Source organism: Chiloscyllium plagiosum, chromosome 3, assembly GCF_004010195.1.
Source record: "Chiloscyllium plagiosum isolate BGI_BamShark_2017 chromosome 3, ASM401019v2, whole genome shotgun sequence".
Taxonomy (NCBI): Eukaryota; Metazoa; Chordata; class Chondrichthyes; order Orectolobiformes; family Hemiscylliidae; genus Chiloscyllium; species Chiloscyllium plagiosum.
The window spans coordinates 136010548-136036437 of NC_057712.1; the positions used below are offsets into that span (position 1 = coordinate 136010548).

A 25890-nucleotide genomic window follows, 5' to 3' on the forward strand; every position below is an offset into this window, starting at 1 on the left:
GGTCCCCTTATTTGTGGAAGGAGGTAATGGCACTGGAGGTAGTTCAGAGGAGCTTCTCTAGATTGATCCCAGAGCTGAAGGGTTTAGGATAGAGGGATTGACCAGTTTAGGCCTGAACTCTAGAATTTGAGATCAAATTGAGGTATTCAAGAAGAGAGATGTATGGATAAAGATGGAGCTGATGCCTCCTCTTGAGAAAGTCTAAGGGGTAGCAATTTTAAGACCATTGAGAAACTACTACTCCCAAAGGGTTGAATCAGTGGAACTGGCTACCCTAAAATGCAGTGGATGCAGAGGGGAGGAGTACCAGTTTTTAAAAATCTGTCAATGAGTTGAAGGGATATGGGGAAGGCAGCAAGAAAATGGGAATGAGGAGCAGATCAGCCTGATCAAATGGCAGATCAGATTCTGGGCTAATAGCCTAACTCTACTCCTGTATCCTTATGAACTCCTTTCCTATTAAGGAGGGATTACAGCAGACCCAAGATTTTTTAAAATAAAATCAAGGATTTGAAAAATATGGTGTGGTGTTAAGGAACACAAACTGAAGCAAATTTAACAAATATGGATCCAGACTGCACAGAAGTTTCACATTTCAAATCTTTATTAACTGCACAATGTTGAACAATTTGACAATGGTAAACAGATAGCTTCACAATACACAAGTAATCTTTTGCTTAAAAAGTTTAAGCTAGAACTGATCCTCAAATGCAAAAAGGAGTCAGTAGCAGTTAAAACAGGTTAATTTAGTAATGACAGTGAGCTGGTTAGGCAATAGGGCCCCCATTTCAATTGGGCTGAACTACAGTTTAATACTGACAAATCCTATAAGCCATCTCCTGCAAGATCAGGAAGCTGTCACTTCTAAAAGGAAGCTTACCAATACAGACCCACCCTGATCTCTTGGTTAGGCACTTGCAAATCAGAACCTGACATGAACGTTTCTGCCTCCCATCACACTGAAAGTTCTGGTACTGGGAGAGGAGGGAAGAGTGAGAGCAAAAAAGAAAAAAAAGAGTGAAAAATCAGTTCAGAAGCAAAAGTGTAAGCAGTTATAAAATGTTTCATACCCTCAAATGAAACAAGTTTTAGCTTTATTTGAACTTTGAGTAAAAAGGGTAGAACAAGCAGACAAACCACGTTAGAATTTTTGCTAGTGCACAGTTTGTAGAAAACAATACATTGTTCTTAAAATAAGAGATCTGTACAAAAGCATCAATTATTCTAGCAGGCAAGCTAGCTTATTGCGTCAGTTCTCAGATCCATTTTAGTCTTGTTTGGCATCTTTCACACTCCTCTTAATCCGAGAGTAGGGGCTGATGGTATCATCCATGATGAAGTCATACAGCACTTTCACCCAGGATGAATATTGTGGCAAGTTGTCATAATAATCAGCAGCAATTTTCTTCACCTAAGGAGTACCAAGACAGTTATATAAACAATGAAGTGCAGTACTAAAAATGTAGAATGCAATACTTGGTGAGAATAACCACTTTGAAGCAACAGTATTAGCCAGAATACTGGCATCACTGCTCTCCTTGAAGGTATCTGGCAAAAAAAAAAAGCCAGCAGAAAGTGGCACATGTCCATCTCCTTTGAAGTGGAGAGGATACAGCTCCTGAATTCATGAGGATGGGATGCAAATACCAACATTAGCAGACTGACATTTCCACACTAAAATTTTGGCTTTAAAAAAAAGACTGCACATGATTCTCTACTTTATTCCTCTTGTGAATAAAATTCCATTTTGAAGAGTCACTGTTTCGAAGCAGCTACTGTTTACCCTGCAGTAATCCTATGATGGAAAATGCAAACCTCAAGTGCAACACTGTTTGGCAGTATTTGAACATTCCAAGGAGATAACATTGATTAAAACAAGCATATACTGCTAATCAGTACACAGGGGAGATAGGGATTAGACAGGTACAAGTACAGCCAATAAATGAAGTTTAACTAAAATCTGAGTCTAGTATTAAGTGTATGAATTGAACCAAAAATCAGCTTAGGTCAAACCTGCAAGTCCTGCACCAACAGATGGAGTGGAAGAGAGTGCATCAACTTTTGAAATGGTTAAAACAAATATCAGGAGTGGTTACTCAACTTTTAGGGTTTAGTTGCAGCTGCTAACAAAATTTAAAGCCAGAATCACTCCATTATAATCTCCTCTGGAGGAGAGACAGCATCCATGATTAGGGAGGCCCAGGTTAAATCTCATCTCAGAAGTGGGTTAATGACTAATCAACACTTGTGCTGTTAAATCAAAGTGAAGCCCATTATACAGCACATCAAAAGATTGTGTCAACCTGAAGTTACTAAGCAGGACTACTTCTGTCAAACAGAAGTGATAGAGCAAGCAATCCCACTGCCAACAGATGAGAACTCAGTTCTGCAGTGCTGACATCCAGTCAAACAGGGCAATTAATCAAGGTGGCAGCTCCAGAATATCGGGAGTGTTGACTGCCGAGTACATTGTGAAAGACAAGGCTGAAACATTTGCCACAAAACCTTCAGTCGAAGTGCAACAGGGATGATCAATATCAATCTTGTCTTCCTAGTACAGAAACCAGTCTTCAGCCAAATAGATTCACTCCAAACAGTTTGAGGCATTGGATACTGCCAAGTCTGTGGACCCTGATAACATTGATAATACTCGATTCTGGATCAGTGGTGCTGGAAGAGCACAGCAATTCAGGCAGCATCCGAGGACAGGCAAAATCGACGTTTAATACTAAAGCCCTGTGCTCCAGAATTTAAAAGGGACCTTACAGGGCAATTTTTTTCCATGGAGGGTGGTGTATGAGTGGAATGAGCTGCCAGAGGAAGTAGTGGTACAATTACAGCATTATAAAAAGGCATCTGGGTGGGTATATGAATAGGAAGGGTTGAGGGGGATATGAGCCAAGTGTTGGGAAGTGGGACTAGATTAAAGATATCTGGTCAGCATGGACGTTGGACTAAAAAAAAAAGGTCTGTTTCAGTGCTATACATCTGACTCAGCTGAGAAATACCAGTTTCAACTCCCAATTAGAGAACAATATTGATCGGAGATATCCAACTCGTGTTCTTCCTACAATGGCTGATACGGAAAGGGGTAGCATCCTTTCATTAGCCACATCTAAACTTCCAGCAATTATTAGAACAGAACAGGCCCTCCATGTTGTGCTGACCTGTGAACTAATTTAAGCCCCCCCACACTATTCCATCATCCATAAGCTCATCCAAGGAGCGACTGTTTAAATGCTCCTAATGTGGCTGTGTTAACTACATTGTGGTAAGGGCATGGAATGCCCTGTCTGCCAGAGTAAAGAACCTGTCTGACATCTGGCTTAAATCCATCACCCCTCAAAAGCTGAGGTAATCATCCCAAGGGATGAAACTATCCACCCTATTTAATCCCGATAGGTCTTCACTAAATCCTGATACCTGGCTTCTCTCCAATGAGAACAGACTCAAGTCCCTCAACCTTTAAGACCTTCCCTCCAGAACAGGCAATGTGCTGGCAAATCTCCTCTGCACCTTTCCAGTGCTTCCACATCCTACATGTGATGGGGTGACTAGAACTGTACACAATATTCCAAGTGAGACCACACTATTTTGTATAGCTGCAGCATGACATCACAGCTCTGGAACTCAACACCATATGCCTTAATGGCACTATCAACCTGGTGGCAACTTCCAGCAGTTTATGTACATGGACACCATGATCCCTCTGCACATCCACACTACCAAGAATCTTTCTATTGACCCAGTATTCTGCCTTCTTGTTATTCTTCCCAAAGTAAACCACCTCATTTATCTGCATTGAATTCCCTTTGTCACCTCAGCCCAATTCTGCAGTTTATCCAAGTCCCCCTGCAACATTCGTCCACTGTCCAGCACTTGTTTTAGTGTCATCTGCAAATTTACTAACCCATCCACCTATGCCTGTGTCCAAGTCATTGATATTTAAAAAGTGACAATTATTGGTCCCAAAACAGATCCTTGTGGCACACCACTAATGGAATCTGGGCTGAACATTTCCCATAACTACCACTGTCTTCTTACAAAAAAGTTTCTAATCCAAACTGCGACATCACCCTCAATCCCATGCCTCTGCATCTTCTCCAGTCTACCATGTGGAACTTTTAAAGGCTTGACTGAAGTCAATGTACACCACATCAATGGCCCTACCTTCATCCTCAGTCATCTTAAAAAAAAAACACCTAAACAAAACTCAGGTTTGAGACACATAACCTGCCCTTGACAAAACAATGTTGCCCCATCTCCAAATTGTTGCTTGCTAGGTGACAAATACTCCTATTCTTTCCAAAACCCTTTTCCTACAACAGACAAGGCTCACCTGGTCTCAAACATATTTTAAAAATGCAGTATGTTTTAACTATCAGAAAACTTCCAGAACAATACCAGTGTGAAGACTGGGTCAGTTTGGAGCAAAGCTGCAACTTTAATAGTGCTCTAATAGATTGGAACAGTTGTGTTGATTGCAAAGTGGACTTGCTGAACAAGGAATATTCTTTGCATAAAATCATGACTCCAAAGTTTACTAGGAACCAGACTGCTTGCTCATCAGAAGCAAAACAAAATCAAAAAAGCATTTAAACAGAATGCTGAGGCTTTTTCCAATTAAACCTTTAAACTACAGAACTTCCCTAAAGGGAAGGTCAGATCTGGGTTTTAAAAAAGTTTAAACATACTCACTTGAGGAAGCCGACACCCTGGAACACTGGGGAAGTCATGGTGTTCATTGTGATATCCTACATTGAAGGTGATCATATTAAGGGGCCCATAGTAGGAGTAGGTTTCATGACCTTTCAAAAACATATAATGTTCAGCAATGAAGTGCCCAGAGATAGGATGCAGACCCATACCAAGGAGAGATCCTGATAGCATGTACACAATGGATTTTACTCCCAAAAAATAATAAACCAGCAGGTTAAAGGTTAGCTGAACAATCAGATTGGTGATTTCCAGGTAAGTGATGGGTTTGGGGTTGATGCAGAGTGGGCGAATAGCATAGAAGAGTGGCTGCAAGATGACCCAAAACAGCTTCCGGAATCTGGTGCAAAAAAACCATCCCTCAAAGTCAGTGGGAATGTCCACATCAATACCATCTCCACCCATGTAGCGGTGATGATCCATGTGATACCTCTTGAAGGAGATTGAATATGGTAGACCAACAGGGAGGTTTGCAAACATGCCAAAGTAACGGTTCAACAGGGCATGCTGGTTTCCAAAGGCAGCATTGTGAGAAATTTCATGGATAGCTAGTGTTATGGAATGGTTGACGCATCCACCAAACACATAGGCCCAGAAAATCACCCATTTCCAGTCTAAGTCCTTCACAAGGTAAAAGGCCAAAAGCTGAATTGCTACCATCATTGAGACGATCCATTTTAGGTTGGGATCTGGGCCCATCAGCAACTTAATCTCAGGGTATTTAGCTGAAAGACAAAGAATGAATTGTCAGTCAATTTCAAATCCATCTTCCATTTTGTGGTGACTTCTTAAAATTGTCTAAGTGAGGTACTTACCATAGGAAGTATTTAATGCAAAAACATTGCATGCATTCAGAAGTGACTAGACATAGCAGTTGGGTGAGTGACTAGACATAGATGCTCAAAACAAAAAAAAAAAGGCCAAATTGCTTCCTCCTGCTCTTATGATTCTGCAATTAGCCAAGGAATCCAGTATTGCACAATAGGTATTAAATGCAAAATTAATTAGTGGGAGACTCCATTTCTTTCCTTCACCTTGAGAATGTACAAGGATTGACACTTATCTTGCAAGAAAAAAAATCCCTCAGGAAAACAAATGGGATTTCCACTACACATTAGAAACTATTTCCTTAACCACCAGTCTGATACTTGCTGAACTTAAAAACTGCGATGCAGTATTTGATGTTGAAAGGAAAGACAAATTAAGTTGTTTGAGAAATCAAAGTTAGTTGCCACACTGATCCAAGAAAAAAAAGCCATGAAAACCATTAACCCAAATCTGAAATGCAACTAGAAGAGCCAGGTTGCAGTCAGCTAGACTAAGAGGCAAAGTATCAGATTCTGGAAGGGAGCATTTGTTTAGAAGAAACTTAGCAGGTCTGGCAGCATCATAGAAAGGAAACAATTATGTAGAGTCTACTAGGTCTTCTTCACAAATCCTCTAGAGAGTCTAGACTATTAACTGTTTGTCTCCATAGAAGCTACCAGATCAGGGTTCAAGAGTCAGATGTACAGCACAAATGCACCCTCCAGTCCAACTCATGCATGCAGACCATATATCCTAACTGAATCTAGTCCCATTTTCCAGCACTTGGCCCATTTCCCTCTAAATCCTTCCTATTCATATACCCATCCAGATGTTTAAGGCTGCAATTATACCAGCTTCCACCACTTCCTCAGGCAGCTCATTCCATTCACCCCACCCTCGGAAAAAGTTGTCCCTTAGGTCTCAAGTCTTTCTCCTCGCAGCCTCAACATTGTTGACGGCAGTCAGCTGGTACAGCTGGGCTGTACTATTTGGACCAAAAGAGCTGCAACTTGGCTATTCTACTCTAAGTTTCCACTCAAAGCTTAGAGTCATCCAAGAACCTTTGAATAAGCATTCTACTCTAGGTGTTACACAACAGATGACTATTCAGCCAAGCCTAGGCCATCATTCAAAATCGTGGCACATCTTTTGGCCTCCACTTTTCTGCCCACTAACCCCTTGACCATTTAAAAACCTTTTCCTTCAATTTATTCAGTGTCCCAGCATCCACTACACTTGAGTAGTGCATTTCACATTCATGATCCTTTGAAAGAATTCCTCTTGTTATAGAAAGAGACGCAGCAAATTAAAAAGGATGAGCCTTGTTCCAGACTGTCCAAGAAAAATCCTTTCTGCATCTTCGTAAATCCCTTTTAGCATCTATACTTTGATTATATGCTCATTCTTTGGAGCTCCACAAGCCAAAATGGTTCTTGAGAACAAACTCATCTCCAGGATCAGTGAATCTCCTGAATTGCCTCCAATGCAAAGACATCCCTCAAGGTGACCAAAATTGTAAACTATATTCCTGATATGGCCTCACTAAATGCCTTGTAAAGATACAAGGTTCTCTACTTTTACAGTCTATTCCCTTAGCAAAAAACCAAAGTCAGTTATATTAGCCTTTTAAAGGAAATGAATAACCTAATATTAAATTGTCAAATTTTGATTTATTCAACTTACCTATCCATAGCCACTTTATTGTTCTTTACTTTCTTATTTTAGTGTCTGGTATCTGTATCTGGTTTCTATCCCCAGATCATTAACATATAGATTTTAAAGGAGTCAGAGCTAGAGGGGGGAAAGAATTGAAGGGCTGCCAGTGTGGCAGATGTATATATATGGATGGGATAGGTATGAAGGGATATGGACAAAGTGCAGGCAAATGGGATTAGTTTAATTGTGAAACCTGGGCAGGTACCATGCTGTAGATCTGAATGAACTCTGGTATCCCAATAGCTACATCTTACCAACTGGAGATCCATTTATCCCAACTCAGCTTTGTTGATTTAGCTAGAGTCAGATGTACAGCATGGAAACAGACCCTTGGGTCCAACCAGTCTATGCTCACCAGATATCCCAACCCAATCTAGTCCCACCGACCAGCATCTGGCCCATATCCTGCCAAACCCTTCCTATTCATATACCCATCCAAATGGGTTAAATGGTGCAATTGGACCAGCCTCCACCACTTCCTCTGGCAGCTCATTCCAGAGCTGTACCACCGAGTGAAAAGGTTGCCCTCAGGTCCCTTTTAGATCTTTCGCCTAACCCAAATCTATGCCCTCTAGTTCTGGACTTCCTGATCCCAGGGAAAAGACTTTGCCAATTTACCCTATCCATGCCCCTTAATTTTGTAAGCCTCTATATGGTCACCCCTCAGCCTCCGACACTCCAAGATTTTTATCTTGGTCTTGATTTTTATGTCCTCTGTCTACAGGAGTAGTGCCAGAAGACTGGAGGATAGCAAATGTGGTGTAGGGATAACCCTAGTAACTATAGGCCAGTGAGTCTCACTTCTATTGTGGGCAAAGTCTTAGAGAGAATTGTAAGGGATAGGATTTATGCACATCTGGATAGGAATAATGTGATCAAGGATAGTCAGCATGGTTTTGTGAAGGGCAGGTCGTGCCTCACAAACCTTATTGAATTCTTTGAAAAGGTGACGAAGGAGGTTGATGAGGGGAAAGCAGTAGATGTGGTGTATATGGATTTTATGTTTTGGGACCATTGCTGTTTGTCATTTTTATAAATGACCTGGAAGAGGGGTTAGAAGGTTGGGTGAGCAAGTTTGCGGATGATACGAAAGTCGGAGGAGTTGTTGACAGTGAGGGAGGATGTGGCAGGTTACAGCAGGATATAGAGAGGCTGCAGAGCTGGGCAGAAAGGTGGCAGATGGAATTCAATGTAGCTAAGTGCGAGGTGATTCACTTTGGGAAGAATAACAAAAAGATGGGGTACTTGGCTAATGGTCGGATACTTGGTAGTGTGGATGAGCAGAGGGATCTTGGTGTCCATGTACACAGATCTCTGAAAGTTGCCACCCAGGTAAATAGTGCGGTGAGGAAGGCATATGGCGTACTGGCTTTTATTGGTAGAGGGATTGAGTTCCGGAGTCCTGGGGTCATGTTGCAGTTGTATAAGACTCTGGTGCGGCCGCATCTGGAATATTGTGTGCAGTTTTGGTCGCCATACTATAGGAAGAATGTGGAGGCACTGGAACGTGTGCAGAGGAGGTTTACCAGGATGTTGCCTGGTATGGAAGGAAGATCGTATGAGGAAAGACTGAGACACTTGGGGCTGTTTTCATTAGAGAAAAGAAGTTTTAGGGGTGACTTGATTGAGGTGTACAAGATGATTAGGGGGTTAGATAGGGTTGACAGTGTGAACCTTTTCCCGCGTATGGAGTCGGGTATTACAAGGGGGCATAGCTTTAAATTAAGGGGGGTAGATATAGGACTGAATTTAGGGGTAGGGGTTCTTCACTCCGAGTCGTAAGTTCATGGAATGCCCTGCCAGTAGCAGTGGTGGACTCTCCCTCTTTATGGGCATTTAAGTGGGCATTGGATAGGTATATGGAGGATAGTGGGTTAGTATAGGTTAGGTGGGCTTGAATCGGCACAACATCGAGGGCCAAAGGGCCTGTACTGCGCTGTATTCTATGTTCTATGTTCTATGTTAAAACCGTCCCAGCCTGTTCAGCCTCTCCCTATAGCTCAAATCCTCCAATCCTGGCAACATCCTCAAATCTTTTCTGAACCTTTTCAAGTTTCACAACATCTTCCTGATAGAAAGGAGACCTGAATTGCACACAATATTCCAACAGTGGCCTAACCAATGTCTTGTACAGTCACAACATGACCTCCCAACTCCTGTACTCAATACTGACCAATAAAGGAAAACATACTAAACGCCTTCTTCACTATCCTATCTACCTGTGACTCCACTTTCAAGGAGCTATGAACCTGCACTCCAAGGTCTTTGTTCAGCAACACTCCCGAGGACCTTACCATTAAGTGTACAAGTCCTGCTAAGATTTGCTTTCCCAAAATGCAGCACCTCATTTATCTGAATTAAACTCCATCTGCCACTTAGCCCATTGGCCCATCTGGTCCAGATCCTGTTGTAATCTGAGGTAACCCTCTTCGCTGTCCACTACACCTCCAATTTTGGTGTCATCTGCAAACTTATTAACTGTACCCCTTATGCTCACATCCAAATCATGACGACAAAAAAGTAGAGGATCCAGCACCAATCCTTGTGGCACTCCACTGGTCACAGGCCTCCAGTCTGAAAAACATCTGTTCAACAGAATTACCCTAATCCTATGGCTTGTCTGGAAATCCAGGCATACTGCATCTATAGATTTCCAAATGAAGATGTCACAAGCAGCATGGACAAAGAACCAACATTAATCAAATGATTACTTTTCATAAGACCATGCTAACTGATCAGAAAGTGTTTTACTTCCAATTGATTCTAACAATTTCCTGCTGAATTTCTCTTAGTTTACCTTTTCAACATTTTGCCTTTTTTGTAGAAGAAGGTGTTATGTTTCAAATCCACGGGAACCTTTCTAGTGAAAGTTTAAAACTATAACCTGTGAATCCACCATCCCAGCTGCAACTACCTTTCAGACTGCAGAATGTATGCAGTCAGGACTTTGAGGTGTTTACTGTGGAGAAGGACATGGAAGATTATAGAATGTGGGGAAACAGATTTGACATCTTGAAAAATGTCACCATTAGAGGTGGTGGTGCTGGATGTTTTAAAATGCAAAAAGAGTGGACTAATCCCTAGGACCTAAAAATCAGATGTACCCTAGAACTCTGGGAAGCAATTGCTGGGCATCTTGCTGACACATTTGGATTATCTACAGTCACCAGATGAGGTGCCAGAAGACTGGAGGTTGGCTAATGTGGTGCCACTATTTAAGAAATGTGGCAAGGAAAAGCCAGGGAACCTGAGTGGTGGGCAAGTTGGAGGGAATCCTGAAGGACAGGATTTCATTTGGAAAAGTCAAGGACTGAATAGGGATAGTTAACATGACTGTGCGCTTGGGAAATTGTCTAACTTTTTTTTGAAGTTGAGATATTGAAGGCAGAGCAGTGAACATAATTGACATAAGGTTCCTCAGACTGGTTAGCAAGGTTAGACCACATGGAATACAGGAAGAACCACCATTTGGGTACAGAAGGGGCTTAAAAAAAGGTAGAAGACAGGGTAAAAACAATTACTGCAGATGCTGGAAACCAGATTCTGGAGTAGTGGTGCTGGAAAAGCACAGCATCCAAGGAGCAGGATAGATGTTTTGTGCAAAAGCCCTTCATCAAGACAGAGTGGTGAAGGATTCCTTTTCAAGCTGGAGGCCTGTGACCAGTGGAGTGCCACAAGGATCTGTGGGTCCACTGCCTCATCATTTATAAAGGATTAGGATGTGAACATAGGAAGTACAGTTAGTTTGCATGTGATACCAAAATTGTAAGTGTATGACAGTGAAGGCAATCTCAATACAATGGGATCTTGATCAGATGGGCCAATAGACAGAGCAGAGGATGGAGTTTAATTTTAGATAAATGAAATGCTGCATTTTGAAAAGACAACTCTTGGCAGAATTCACACTTAAAATGTCCTGGGGAGTGTTACTGAACAAAAGGTCCATAGTTCCTTGAAAGTGGAATTAGCATTCCTACAGCTGTGGAAACAGGCCCTTCAGCCCAACAAGTCCACACTGACCCTCTGAAGAGCAACCCTATGACACCTGCTCCCATATACCCCTGACTAATGCAGCTAACCTACACATCCCAGAACCTATAGGCAATTTGGCTTGGCTAATTCACCGAACCTGCACAGAGTCAGATGTACAACACAAACACACTTTGGTCCAACCCATCTGTGCTGTGGAGATGCCAACCCAATCTCATCCCACCCGGCCCATATCCCTCCAAACCCTTCCTATTCATATACCCAGCCAGATGCATTTTAGATGTTGCAATTCTACTTGCTTCCACCACTTCTCCTGGCAGTGGATTCCATATCTTTGGACTGAGGAAACCCATGCAGACATGGGGAGAATGTCAGCTTGGAGTTTGCACACGGAGTCACCAGAGGCTGGAATTGAACCTGGGTCCCTATTGCTGAGACAGCAGTGCTGATCACTGAGCCACTGTGCTGCCCTGCTGTGGAGTTGCAGGTAGCTAGAAATGACAAATAAAGGAAAGTATAATAAACAGTGTATTGTGTATAGGAGTGGAAGTCATGTTGCTGCTGCACAAGATGTTGGTTGGGCCAAAAAAGTGGCCGATGTACAATCCTGGTCTCCCTGCTATTAGAAGGATGTTGAAGCTTGAAAGGGATCAAAAAAACTAAAATAAAAAAGACAAGGATCAGACTATTTGAGCTACAGGGAGAGGCTGAATAGGCTGGGGTTGTTTTCCCTGGGGTCTCAGAAGTGGAGGGGTGATCTTAGATGTTTATAAAACCTGAGGTGCATAGATAGGGTAAACAGACTTGCATGGAGGGTGCAAGTCCAAAACTAAAAGGCATAGGTTTAGGGTGAGGAAAGATTTACAAAAAAAAATTACCCAAGGGAATGCAGAGGGTGGTGTGTGTATGGAATGAGCTGCCAAAGTGGAGGCGGCTGGTACAATTCCAGCATTTTAAAAAGTCATCTGGATAGGTACATGAATAGGAAGGGTTTAGAGGGATAGGGTTCCTAGAGGGCAAAATGGGACTAGATTAGTTTAGGATATCTAGTTAACATAGACAAGTTGAACTGAAGGATTGTTTCCATGCTGTACATCTGCAACAGATTTGCCAGTTTTAACCAGAACACTGCAGTACAAGCCATTTGGCCTTTGATGTTGTGCTGATCTGTGAAACTTATCTGAAGCCCACCTAACCTACATCATTGTTTTCATGGATGTTAATCCAAATGACCATTTAAATGCCCTAAAGTTGGAGAATCTACTACTGTTGCAGGCAGTGCTTTCCACAGCCCTACTATTGAGCAAAGAAACTACTTCTGACATCTATCCCATAGCTTTAAATTTAGGTGTGATCAGATATGTCCCCTTGTGCTAGCCATCACCATCTGATGAAAAGGCTCTCACTGTCCACCCTAGCTGACTATTATCTTAGATGTCTCAAGTCACCTCTCAACCTTTTACAAAAAGAGCCTCAAGTCCCTCACCTCAGCCTTTCCTCCATACCAGGCAACATTCAACAAGTCACCTCTGAACCCTTTCCAAACCTTCCATATCCTCCCTCTATGGCAGTGACCAGAACGGTAAGCAATATTCCAAATGTGGCTGCAGAGTTTTGAACAGCTGCAGCATGACCTCATGACTTGAAACTCAACCCTTCTATCAATAAAACCTAACATGTTACAACTGGGGTAAGCCCCTCTGCTAATTTAAACCAGTAACACAAGATGCACTGTGCTATAATCTTAAAATTTGAGCGACAAAACTATCCCAAAAGTTACTAAAGTTAAACATTAACAGCTTTAAGTCTAGAGACATAACTGGCAGCTATTTAAAACTCTTAAGCCTCTTACCTCCCACTCAACAATACTAGTCTGATTAAGTTTAAAAAGCAAAATTTATGCTTCATCAGGGACTGGATAAATAAAGATCAAGGATTCAGAACATAAAAAAAAAATCAGTGAATTACTTGATGACACCCCCCCACCTCCCAGGGATAAACACTCAGTAGGCAACAATCACTGGCACAGGTTGAAGATAGATAATCCATCTATTACAATGCTGTTAAATCAAAATAGATATTGCAGATGCGAGAGCAGCCAGTTTAATTTGTTGCACAGTTTAGTATGTCATCAACTGATTACTTCAGAGTCTAAAGTTAACCCATAACTAGCCAGGACAGTTAAATGGCTGCAATAAATTTATCCAAAGTGGCCCAACTTTCCAAGAAGGTTTCAAAGTGGACTCTAGAAAACCTCAGTTGAGGGTGGAGGGTGCTAGACCTTTACACCCATTGTTGGTAGTACGCAAAATCTCATGCAGGATTTTGTTTAATGAGTGGACCCAAAAAAAGGGAAGCTTGCCAAGTGGTTTGTGCAATCAGGACTAATTGTGGACAGTCAGTAGTATGGTAACAGACTGGAGCATGACTACATTTATGCTTGCAATAAGAGTAGGAAACCTTGGTTTTTCCCTCCAGAGAGGAATACACTGGAAATAGACTTCAGGTCAAACCATTCCCACTTGCTTATATTTGGCCTAAGCCTCCAAGCCTTGCATGCTTATCCAAAAAAAGTCTTTGAAATGTAATTGTACCTACATCTCACTTCCTCTGAAAGTTAATTGCACACAATATACCCAAAGATGCCCTTCATTACTTTTAATGTCTCTCCTACTTAAAATCTGCCCTGGTTTTGAACTCCCAAGGGAAAAGACCCTTACTATTCAGCTGTACCAAGTCACCCACAATGTCCTACACCAGTAGGAAAAGTCCCAACCTCTAACTCAAACCCTCCATTCCTGGCAACATACCTGGTAAATTTCTTCAAAACTCTGGTTTAAATAGCCTTCCTAACAGGTTGGTTAGAGCAGCACACTAATCAAGAGGTGGATCCACCAGGTGTCATGTACAACCTCAACAGTTTCAAATCCTATATTCAAATAGAGTGAGCAAAGTTTGCTGAATGCTGTAACCATTTGTCCACATGTGATGTAGACAATTGTTCCTGAATCCCTAGATTTGTTCCACAACACGCCCCAGGGCACTACCATTAACTGTTAAAGTTCTGCCCTTGTTAGTCTTACCAAAATGCAAAGTCTATTTATCCAAATCAAATGTCATCTGCCACTTCTGCCCATTGACCTGATCAATATTTTGTGATCTTAGAACATTCTTCACTGTCCACTCTAGCAACAATGTCATCTGCAAACTTACTAACCAGGTATATTCTCATCCAAGACAGACTTATTGGTGGGAGTGTAACACCGCTGTTGCCTGTAACCAGATAGTGCCTACTGCCCCATATCTGGTGCAAAGAACCTGGAAATAGAGAAAAGATAAGAGGTGACCTCAACAAATCCTATGAACTGTTGCAATGTGAACTTAGTACATAACCCTCCTAGAAATGTTTGTGTCTGCACAATAATGCAAGGGCTTAAGGGTGTTCCAGTTTCAGTGAGGAAAGAATTGGCTTACAAATTTAGGTTAAAATATTTACCAGACTACTGTTATAATCAGGGACTGAACTTTATAATATTTTAGCTTTGACAACCTGGTCAATAGTTTGATTTGAGTAACAGTAAGATTAAAGCAGTTCATTTATATAAAAAAGGACAGGAGATCTACTCAATTAAAGAAACCTTTTGCTTCCCTGGCATGTTTGTTTGACAACAGGAAGCTCAAAACCCAACATGGGATTGTTTGCTGGCACAGTAAAAAAAAAAGTGTTGAAAATTCCCTTGTGAAAAGCTATTAAGCTGGTTTGTTACAGGTGGCAAAGCCACCAGCAATGGAACAGTACATTTGGGAAGATAGAGAGCTATTATACAAAGTGAGCATAATTTTCAAGTGCATTAAAACCCATTTTGACTGTGGTGATTACATTATGATCCTTTCCAAATCAAACTAAGTTATCACAACTTACAGTATTACCTGTAAAATACAGTTCAAATTAAAAGTGGTACACATTCCATGAGGCCAGATGACTGCAAGGGCAGGAATAGAAACCAAGTGAACAGAAGGATTAGTGTTCAAACCAGCTAAGACAAACAGATTCTAGCTGAGGAGCTAAAGTAAAACATTGTTAATTAATTCCACAGCCTCATCCTCTCAAGGGGAGGAGGGGGAAGTAGCGAGACAGGAAATAAATACAATTAGTCAGAATCACTACTGTGCAGAGGTGGCCATTTGGTGACCAAATCTGCACCAACCTTCTGATGAAAATCCCACCTCATAACCCTGCATTTATCATAGCAAATTTAACTGGCCCACACTTCTGAATTAGAGGGCAAAATCATGTTTGAAAAATTTACTAGGATTCTTGGAGGTCTAACAAAGTATAGATAAAGGGAAGAAAATGGATGTAATTTGTTTTTTCAGGTGCTTGAAAAGACAATGCTACTTAATTCTGGATTAGAGGTGCTGGAAAAGCACAGCAATTTGGGCAGCATCTGAGGAGCAGTAAAAATCAACGTTTCGGGCAAAAAGCCCTTCATCAGGAAGGAAGGCAGAGTGCCTGAAGGGTGGAGAGATAGAGGAGGGTGGGGGGTGGAGAGAAAGTAGCATAGAGTACAATAGGTGAGCGGGGGAGGGGTTGAAGGTGATAGGTCAGGGAGGTTAGAAATGTGCATTGTTTGAATATTTGGAAAGTTAGGGAGATTCAAGATGACAGCAACCCAGCAAGTCTGAGTCTTTAGTGCTCTGCCTAAGACTCAGGCAAAGTGGGGCACCTGCCTTCACCACACCTTTTAATTCTTTTAAAGTAGCTTTTGCCCAGCATACTTAGTCATTTTACTTCAAAGTTGATGAGGTTGGTGTTGTTCTTAAAATGACTAAGGGCAAAAGTTCCCAAAGTTTGCAATAGGCAGGGACCCCTCCCCCACCAGCAGAGACGTCCACCTTCGGGGACTTACCCGAAGAGGTGAGCCTGATCAACAAGCTGCAGGAGAGGATTGATGCCTTCAATCAAAAAATCCAGGACCAGGTGGGAGTTGTTCTCAGTCATGCTACAGAAGCATGACAGATTGAAAAACTTGAATGTGGAGGGGCAGAGCAGAAGGCTGCGACTTCAGAAGCTGCTGCCAAAAATCAACTGTGGGTTGGGCTCTTGGGCAGTGAGTCTGGACCTTGGAAGAGCACATTGATGACCTTGATAATGGGGGGGGGGGGGGGGGTCAATAAAATATTTGGTTGCTGGGCCTTCCTGAATGGGAAGGGGAAGGCCAGCTTGCAGTGTTTTTGGAGCAATGGCTCCCTCAAATATTAAAGCTAGAGTTGGGATCAGGCCATGTACGGGTGGAGTGGGCCCACTGGGTTGCAATATGCAGGCCTAGGTTGGCCCCCACCTGGTTCTGTTCCAGCTCCAATGCTATGAAGAGAAGCAGATGCTCCTGAAAGCCTCCAGAGTTTGGGGAAGGATCCACAGGCTGTGATGCACAAGGGTTCCAGGATTTTTTTTCCCAGCTGTGGTCCACAAGAGGAGGGCATTCGATGAGGTGAAAAGCACCCAAGAGACCTAAAATATCCAATATTCCTTGTGTTACCCAGCAATGCTGTGCTTCAAACATGAAGGATCTGTATACAACTTTGGATCACTGGAGAAGGCTAAAGAATTTTTGGACTAAGATTCAAACCATATGGATATGAATTTTACTTTCCTTCTCCATCCTTTGTTCAAAACCTTCTCGGGGGGTGGTGGTGGTGGAGAAGAGAGAAGCAGGGAGGTTTTTTATTCACGGTGAAGTCTTTTTTAAAAAAAAAGGCCAGGTTCCCTTCTGTCATAGTTTTCTAATAATTGCTAGGAATGTAAAACTTTGTATTTGCTTGCTAAATACATCTCAGTATTGGTGGGGGGGGTCACTCACTCAACTTTGGTTTATAGAACACTAATTTGTCTACTCTATTTTATAATGCCTGGGCCAAGGGCAGGGCACTAGTTAGGAGAGGTTGTGGTGGGGTTATTGATAGGTAGTTATGCCCCCAGGAGCAAGGGGTACATCTTTCAAAATGTGTTTTTTTTTAACTTTAGGAATATATAGTTTAAATTGTATTGGTGTAAGTGTCTTAAGAATTTTTGCTTTTGGAAATTTTTCCCTGGTCTTTACTCAGGATGTTTTGGGTGGGGGTCTCAGGCCTGCCTGGACGATCATGGTGAGCCATTTGCTTAGGTGGTGCACCTGGAATGTCAAGGGGAGTAATTCACCAAAAGGAAGATATCATCAAGCCTCAAGGGGTTGATATAGCTCTTTTACAGGAGACATCTACTTGACAAAGCACTTAAGTTACAACAGGGTGGATTTGACCAGGCCTTTTTCTTCATGTTTTAGCTCAAAGAGTAGGGAGTAGTCATTCTCATTTGGAAGGATCTTCCTTTTAAAATCTTAAACCAGATAAGATTAATCTAGACAGTATATACTGATCAATGCCCCAATATATGGAGAGGAGTATGGGATTTTGAATTTTACTGCCCCCTGACACCTTCAAATTTGTAACAGAAGCATTCTACAAGTAATGGCTTTTGGGGCCCTGCCATACAATTAAAGGAGGAGATTTTAATTGTATTATGGACTCAGACAGATAGGATACCCAAGAGTACTATGGGTATATCTCAGATCCAGATAATCAGCAGATCTGAACAACAAGCTAGGGCTAGTAGATGTGGAGGTGTCTTCACCCCTAGGGAGAGACTACCTTCTACTCTAACCCACATAAGTGTTGTACTAAAATTGATTTTTGCTCCCTCAACCCTTTTGAATTCCATATTGTCCTGCAAAATAGGTAATATAGCAATCTCTGATCATGCTGCAGTATACACTGAAGTTAAGACTAGGGATAATAGGACAGGCCCCTGACACTGACATATGGATTCCTTCTCAAGGACAGCAAACTTAAAATATTTTTCTCAAGAATTCAAAGCCTTTTTGGAAATAAATTCAGGTACAGCCAGTAACCCACTGATGTGGGAGACCATTAAGGCTTATGCACGGGGTTTGATCATCTCATTCTGCGATCCAGAAAAGGCAGAGGGAGGACAATGCCTGCTCAAGGCTTGCTTGAAGCCTGAGACAGCTTATGTTGATAGGCCCTCTATTACTAAGCTACAAAGGATAACAGCCCTGAAAACTGCACTTACCCAAACAAAGAGGGAAGTATTCACAAAGCAGAGATTATATGAATATGGCAACAAGCCTGGCAGATACCTAGTGTATCTTGCTAGGAAAAAAGGCTCCTCAAGCTATCATGTCCATTAGGGAAAGTGCTGGTACTCTGACTTGTGATTGTAAAAGGATCACTACAGCTTTTAGTCCTATTTTGAACTGTATAAATCGCAGGACTGATAGAACTAAGAAGATGGAGTTCCTCTAAAAACTTGGCCTTTCTGGATGTAACCTGAGCAGGTGTTGATCCTGAATGCTCCCCTGGCAACCCAGGTAGTACTCAATGCAATTAGACAGCTTCAGAGTGGCAAAGCACCTGGACCAGACTGATTCCAGGTTGAATTTTATAAAGGAATTCATAGGAGAACTGACTGGTCCACTTAGACATAATTAGTCAGGGCTGCCTCCGATGAGAGAAGCAAATATTTCTCATTATTAAAGACCTCAAGATTGATCATACAGACCAATAAAATCTATATTTAGCAAGGATAAAGTGTTAGGATTAAAATGTTAGGATTAAGATCGGAGAGGGTCTTGCCATATATCATAAAAGTGGACCAGATGGGGTTTATCAAGGGCCATGGATCATCTAACATTAGAAGGGTCTTAATTATGATACAAGCCTGTCAACAGGCAAGAATACTAGAGATTTGTCTCCTTGGATGCAGAGAAGATATTTGATTGGGTTGAATTTTTTTTTTTTTTTAAAAACACACTAGAAAGGTATTTCCAAGTGGGTCTCTATTATACAACCACCCCAAAGCAGCTGTGATTACCAATTGTTCAGGTTCAGATAACTTTAGTGTGTGTAGGGGCTGTCATCAGGGATGTCTTCTCACCATTATTCACACTAATAATGGAACTACTAGCAGAAGCCATACAAACCAAGTCTAACAGTGGATCAGAGGATTGGTTTAGGTCAACAAAGTCACTATGCAGTGGATGTCCTCCAAGTAATCCTTTGATATCTGTGTTCCACTTAATTCAAGTAATTAATCTATTTAGTATGTTCAGGCTATAAAATCAATTTATGAAATCTGAGGCCATGCCATTGGGTGGTCTCATTAGTATATCCAATTTATCAGATGGATCTGGTTTTCCCTTTCAGTGGTCACTGGAGGGTTTTCTGTACTTATTTTTAATCACCCGAGTATTTGGTCAGCTGTATAAAGCCAATTTTATGTACCTAGAGAAAATAAGGTAGGACCTTCAATGCTGGAAAGATCTCCCAATATCCTGGTTAGGCAGAGTAGCTCTAGTTAAAGTTAATATTCTGCCTTCTCTTATATCCTATGAAAATGCTCCCTTTGATGTTACCGAGACTGGCGTTATATAAACTACACGGCTGGCTTGGTTCCTTTATTTGGGCTCATAAACAGCCCTTTCTCAAATTAGAAAAGCTGCACCTGCCACAAGGGAGGATTGGATTTTCCAGACTTGAGGTGGTATCAGTTGAGCTCTGTTAGGCTATGTAGCTGATTGGGTCTCTTATGACCCACAATCAATTTGTTTAGACATCAAGATCTCCCAAGCAAAGTGTCCCCTCAATCTTTTATTTATGGATAAGGTGAGAGCTATTATGGACTATTGTAAAAAACCTATTGTATTAAATACAATTAAAGCCTGGAGGATAATGCAGCAAGATGAGGGTAACTTACAAAAACCTCTTATGGGAGCATGGAGTTCAGCCAGGGCTGACAGATGCTACATTTAAAACCTGGAGGTCCAGAGGTGTCTCTTGCTTAAGTGACCTGTTCAATGGAGAGATGATAGCTTTTGAGCAGCTGCACCAGAAGTTTAGACTCCCTAATGGAGACCTTTTCCATTATTTCCACAATTATATACAAAAGATGACCATATTAAACAATCCCTACAAATCAGATAGGGAGAGAAGAGTGCTATGGGCAATGGGTCCAGCTTTGGTCAGTACTCTATCACATTACATAATGAGGTATGGAAAGACATGGAATGACTGTTTAACACCAATTCCTGGTTCCATGTTTTAGAAATCCCTTCAGAAATGTGGTAGGACATCTGGGAAATGCCAGAAAGATCTCTATTTGTATTGACTCAAGCTATTCAATTAAAGATACTCCATAGGGCTCATATAGCACTGAAACAACTGGCAAAATTTAGGGTAGGAACATCCCCAATGTAAAATAGAAGTGGGCACTCAAGTACGGTTTATGGACATGTCACAAGATCCACAAATACTGAGACAGTAGCAAATGCTTTGACAAGAAATCTTGGGAACTGATTGGATTGGGTCCAGTGTCTTCTCCTGGGCTTTTCAAATCTGCCCTCCCTGGATGTGCACAGGAGGAAACTATTCTCCATCTCTTTCTGTGCAAAGAAAAATATATCTTAGTCAATTGGGCAGCTGAGGACCCTCCAAGACTAGCACAGGTTAGTTATGGAATATATCCCTCTTTACTTCCTCACAAATATGGTGCACCAAAAAACAGAATTATTCTAAAATATGGCAACCCTTTCTGAACTATATAGACATTTCAACCAGCCATATTGTCAAGGGCTTTAGTTGAACTGTGGTAGTGGTTCTGGCGGGGGGGGGGGGGGGAAGAACCTTATGAATATGGGTTTTATGACAATTTTACATTAATCTATTTTGAGTAGGTACTTCACTAATTGTTATTTCTTACTAGTAATGCAAGATATCTTATTTTAGGCTTTGGTTGTTTGGAGGATAGATTAGCAGTTAGCTGAGTTTTTCCTCGTGTTTTGGTTATTATTTCTTTTATTTAATAGTAGTGTTTTACTTGTTTGTATTACTTTGTAATAGTGTTAAAAAATCAAAATACCTATAAAAATTAAAAAGCAGGAAAGTTAGGATAAAAATTGTTAGTGTAGGAATTATTGGAGCCATTGCCTAAACCAGCTGCTGGAATCTAAACTAGTGCCATTTTCATGACCCACCTCTGCATTCCCCTTGGCTTGCTATTTCTTCCCCCACCCCACCATCAACTGTGTTGAGTCCAAAATTGAAGTTTCACTCCAGGTGAGTCCTGATTATGTCTCGTTCAATACAAGAACTTTATTCTTGCACTCACACCCTGTTAAATGTTGAGTTACTGTCCCCTCAGTCACTCAAGTGAGTTACTGGCCTACATGTGGGCTTCCTCCACATACAGAGGTGGAGTGCTGTGTGCAGTTCAAGATCTAAGATGTGTGCTACATTTGAGAACTTCTATGAAAACATGAGCTTACCCAGCCTCTTGGGCAGAGGGGCAAGGATGCGATTAGTAGAAAGTGCTTTATTTCCCCTTTTAACTGCACACAGCACTCCACCTCTATGAGGAAGCCCACATGTAGGCCAGTAACTCACTTGAGTGACTGAGGGGACAGTAACTCAACATCTACATTTGACTGACCTTAGATTGGGCATAACATCAAATGGCAATATGTCAGCTAACTGGTTCCCATTTACCCAGATAACTTTTGGGAAGGGTATTCAGTTACATTCACATCTCAGTTTTCAACAGAATGCGCACCCCCCCCCCCCCCATCTCTGCATTGAGAGATGTCACCTACTTCAAGGTGCATAAAAATTAGACCAGAAAACCCCCCACAATCCACTACACAACCCTGCAGCCTAAAAAGGCTCAGCCAATGAATTCATGCAGCTGTCACTTATTCCAGACAAACTTTTACATGCTACCATCTTCTGAAATACCACATATCAGAAGCATTACACTAAAAATTTATCCCTTGTAGTAAACTTCCTAAGAGGAACTTTAAAAGTCATTCTGGCTTTCCTCAAGCAACCCAGGATTTTAAAAAGTACCAAAGTTACTTCGTTTTATAATATTGTTTCCAGAGAGCTCCCAGCTGCCCAAAGTTAAGACTAGTCTGTAATTTTGATTTATTCCTTTGCTGGACTGAAGGCAACTTGCAGATGGTGTTTCCCATACATCTGCTACCATGCCTTGAATAGTGGCCTCATGGTATAAGCACTGGACTGTTAATCCTGAGACCCAGATTCCAATCCCACCATGACATATGGGATTTAATTCAATAAAATCTGAAATGTATGCAATCTAATGACAACCATGAATCTTGTTTCAGATAAACTTCTGGTTCACTTGTGTTGGGGGTGAAAAAAAAAAAGGGGGACAGGGTGGAATCTGCCATTGTCAACTAGTCTGACCCACATGTCACTCCAGCAATGTGGCTGACTCAACTGCTCTTTGTACAATTAGGGATGGGCAAATGCTGACCTAGCCAGTATCACCCTTATCCTGGTGAAGGAATAAATGCCATCTCTCCCCATTGCCTGCCCCCCCCTCCCAATTGTTCATCCAAGTACTTCACAGGTCTGAATTTCCTGCCTCAACTACTCTCCCAAGCAGTGATTCTAGATAATACCTCCTGCAACCACCCACTGCAGAGAATGAGGTTTCTTAAATCTACCTCAAATTATGCCCTCTTACTACTGGCCCTTTTTAAAATAAGGGGAAATAAAGCATTTTCTACTAATCGCATCCTTGCCCCTCTGCCCGAGGCGCTGGGTAAGCTCATGTTTTCATAGAAGTTCTCAAATGTAGCACACATCTTAGATCTTGAACTGCACACAGCACTCCACCTGTGGCCTACCCAAAGTCCTGTACAATGATATCCCCACTCTAATAATCAATCAATGCCACAAGTGAAAGGCAAGCCTTGGCAAATATAATTGCCCCACCCTGCCACTTTTGGATGCATTCCTGTTCCCAAGATTCCTAGCATCTTGTCTTTCATGAAGTACTGTGTTTTGCTCCTTGTAGAAGTGCATAACCCTATTTCAGAGCTGGGGATTAATCTGCCACTAATCTACTTGCAAGAACTTCTTCACTGGTCAGCCATATGGCCAACTTTGGCATCTGCAAACTTATCCTTTCCACATCCAGGTAAGCAGAGTATTCAAATCAATCACTTAGCTGGTCTTGTTGCTAGGCATTGGGAAGTCAGGTGGTCAGTTACTATGTGGAATTCCTAGCCCAACCATCCAAAGAGGCTACATTAAATTATCAGTCAAGATTGTGACAATCACTGCCATGGCAGTACCACAATATCAATAGATATTAGTTGCATCACAAGTATACTTGCTATTCAGCCTGCAAATGTTGTTCAAAAGGTCACAGAAAAACAGATATTGTTTTGGCATGAACAGTGAATACCTGAATGTAGTCAAACATCCCAGCTTCTAACTTTATGGAAGGTCATGGTCAACACAGCTGAAGATGGTGACATGGAGGAACTTAGTCTAGGGTAGAGAGAGTACCATCCAGCCTTTTTTGCTAGATTGGTCTCTAACTAGATGATAGTACCCTACCCCAATTCATATCGGAAGGCTCCCTAGTACCTTACCATTAAGTCCTGCTAAGATTTGCTTTCCAAAATGCAGCACCTCATTATCTGAATTGAACTCCTTTCTGCCACTCAGCCCACCGGCCCATCTGTTGAAGATCCTGTTATAATTGGTGTTAATCTTCACTGTCCACTACAGCTCTAATTTTGGAGTCATTTGCAAACTTACTAGACTCATGCTCACATCAAAATCATTTACCTAAATGAAGTAGTGGACCTAGCACCAATCCTTGTGGCACTCCACTGGTCACAGTCCTCCAGTCTGAAAAACAACCCTCCACTACCACATCTACCTTCAAGCCAGTTCTGTATCCAAATGGCTAGTTCTCCCTGTATTCCATGAGATTCCCCATGGGGAAGCTCAAACACCTTACTGAAGTCAATATAGATCACATCTGCTCTGCCCTCAATCCTCTTACTTCTTCAAAAAACCTCAATCAAGTTTGAAAGATATGATTTCCCATCCACACAGCCATGTTGACTATCCTAATCAGTTCTTTCCTTTCTAAATACATGTACATCCTGTCCCTCAGGATTGCCTCCAACAACTTGCCCACCACTGAAATCAGTGTTTGGTCTATAGTTCCCAGACTTGTCCTTACCACCTTTAAATTGTGGCATCCTGTTAGCCAATCTCCAGTCTTCTGACACCTCACTGACTTATGATACAAAATCTTAGCAAGAGACCCAATCACTTCCCCAACTTCCCACAGTTCTAGGGTACACCTGATCAGGTCCTGGGGATTTAATCAAATTTAGTGTGTTAAGACATCCAGCACCTCTTCTGTAATGAGATTTTTCTTCAAGATGTCACCATCTATTTCCCTACATTCTATCTTTTATGTCCTTTTCCACATTAAATACTGATGCAAAACACTAGTATCTCCTCCATTTTGTGGCTCCACAGAAAGGGGTGCCTTGCTGATCTTTGAGGGGCCCTATTCTCTCCCTAGTTACTCTTTTGTCCTTAAAGACCTTGGAGTGCAGGTTCATAGCTCCTCGAAAGTTGAGCCACAGGATAGTGAAAGAAAAAAGTTTACCAAATGCCTTACTGGTCAGAGTACTGAGTACAGGAGTTGGGAGGTCATGTTGCAGCTGTACAGGACATTAGGCCACAGTTGGAAGACTGCATGCAAATCTGGTCTCCTTACTTGAAGATGTTGTGAAACTTGAAAGGGTTCAGAAAAGATTCTGAAGCATGTTGCCAGGGTTGGAGGATTTGAGCTATAGGAGACATTGAATAGGCTAGGGCTGTTTTCCCTGGAGTGTCAGAAGCGAAGGTGACCTTAGAGGTTTATAAAAATGAGAGGCATGGATAGGATAAATAGACAAAGTCTTTTCTGAGGTGGGGGAGTCTAGAGCTAGAAGCATAGGTTTAGGGTGAGAGGGGAAAGATATATAAAAGAGACCTAAGGGGCAACTTTTTCCATAGAGGGTGGTATGTGTATGGAATGAACTGCCAGAGGAAGTGGTGGAGGCTGGTACAATTGCAACATTTCAGAGGCATTTGGATAGGTATATGGATAGAAAGAGTTGAGGGATATGGGCCAGGTGTTGGAGGTGGGACTAGATTGGGTTCAGATATCTGGTCAGCATGGACGAGTTGGACCAAATGGTCTGTTTCTGTGCTGTATATCTGACAGTGTTAGATCTGTTCAAAGATACCAGGGTCTAACATGAAGGGCGTCCTCTGTGAAAGTAAGACTTCATGCCCACAAGAACTGGTGATCAAGCTATGATCAATACTAGTTGTTAGTAGTAATCAGGTTTCTGGCTGTATCTAGCCAGATGTGCCAATGACATCCTGACCCTATTAGTTTTTTTTTAAAAAACTACAGTCAATGTTTATAGCTCCCAGGAAATTTCCTTTTAGTACAAAGCAGTCAGGTTAGCCTTGACAGTGGTGAAATCTGACAGACTTACCTTCAACTGTGCACATGACTTAAGCAGTTGCTCTGCTAAATCTACAGGCAACTCCAATTTTGTTGCTTTCCTAAATGCTGAAGAAAGACTGGCAGTTTCTGGTTGATACTAGATGGTTACATTCCTTTTAGAAAGCTAGTTTGATATATTTGTCAGGCCAGTTCAGAGTGCAGTGGAGTCAGCCACATTGTGGGTTTGTAATCACAAGCAGGCCAAGTAA

The 25890-nt window shown here is 41.8% G+C and overlaps 1 protein-coding gene across 1 annotated transcript in view; it reads right to left on the bottom strand.

The window, feature by feature from the left end:
• Window positions 1–582: 582 nt before the first annotated feature.
• The window catches only part of degs1 (delta(4)-desaturase, sphingolipid 1), a 41740-nt gene continuing 16432 nt past the window's right edge, over window positions 583–25890 (bottom strand). Inside the window, exons 2-3 of the mRNA XM_043687398.1 lie at window positions 4699–5441; window positions 583–1411 (exon numbers count right to left, since the gene is read on the bottom strand). Coding sequence (XP_043543333.1) covers window positions 1268–1411; window positions 4699–5441 — 887 coding nt within the window. The 3' untranslated portion in view covers window positions 583–1267. The remainder of the gene's footprint in view (window positions 1412–4698; window positions 5442–25890) is intronic.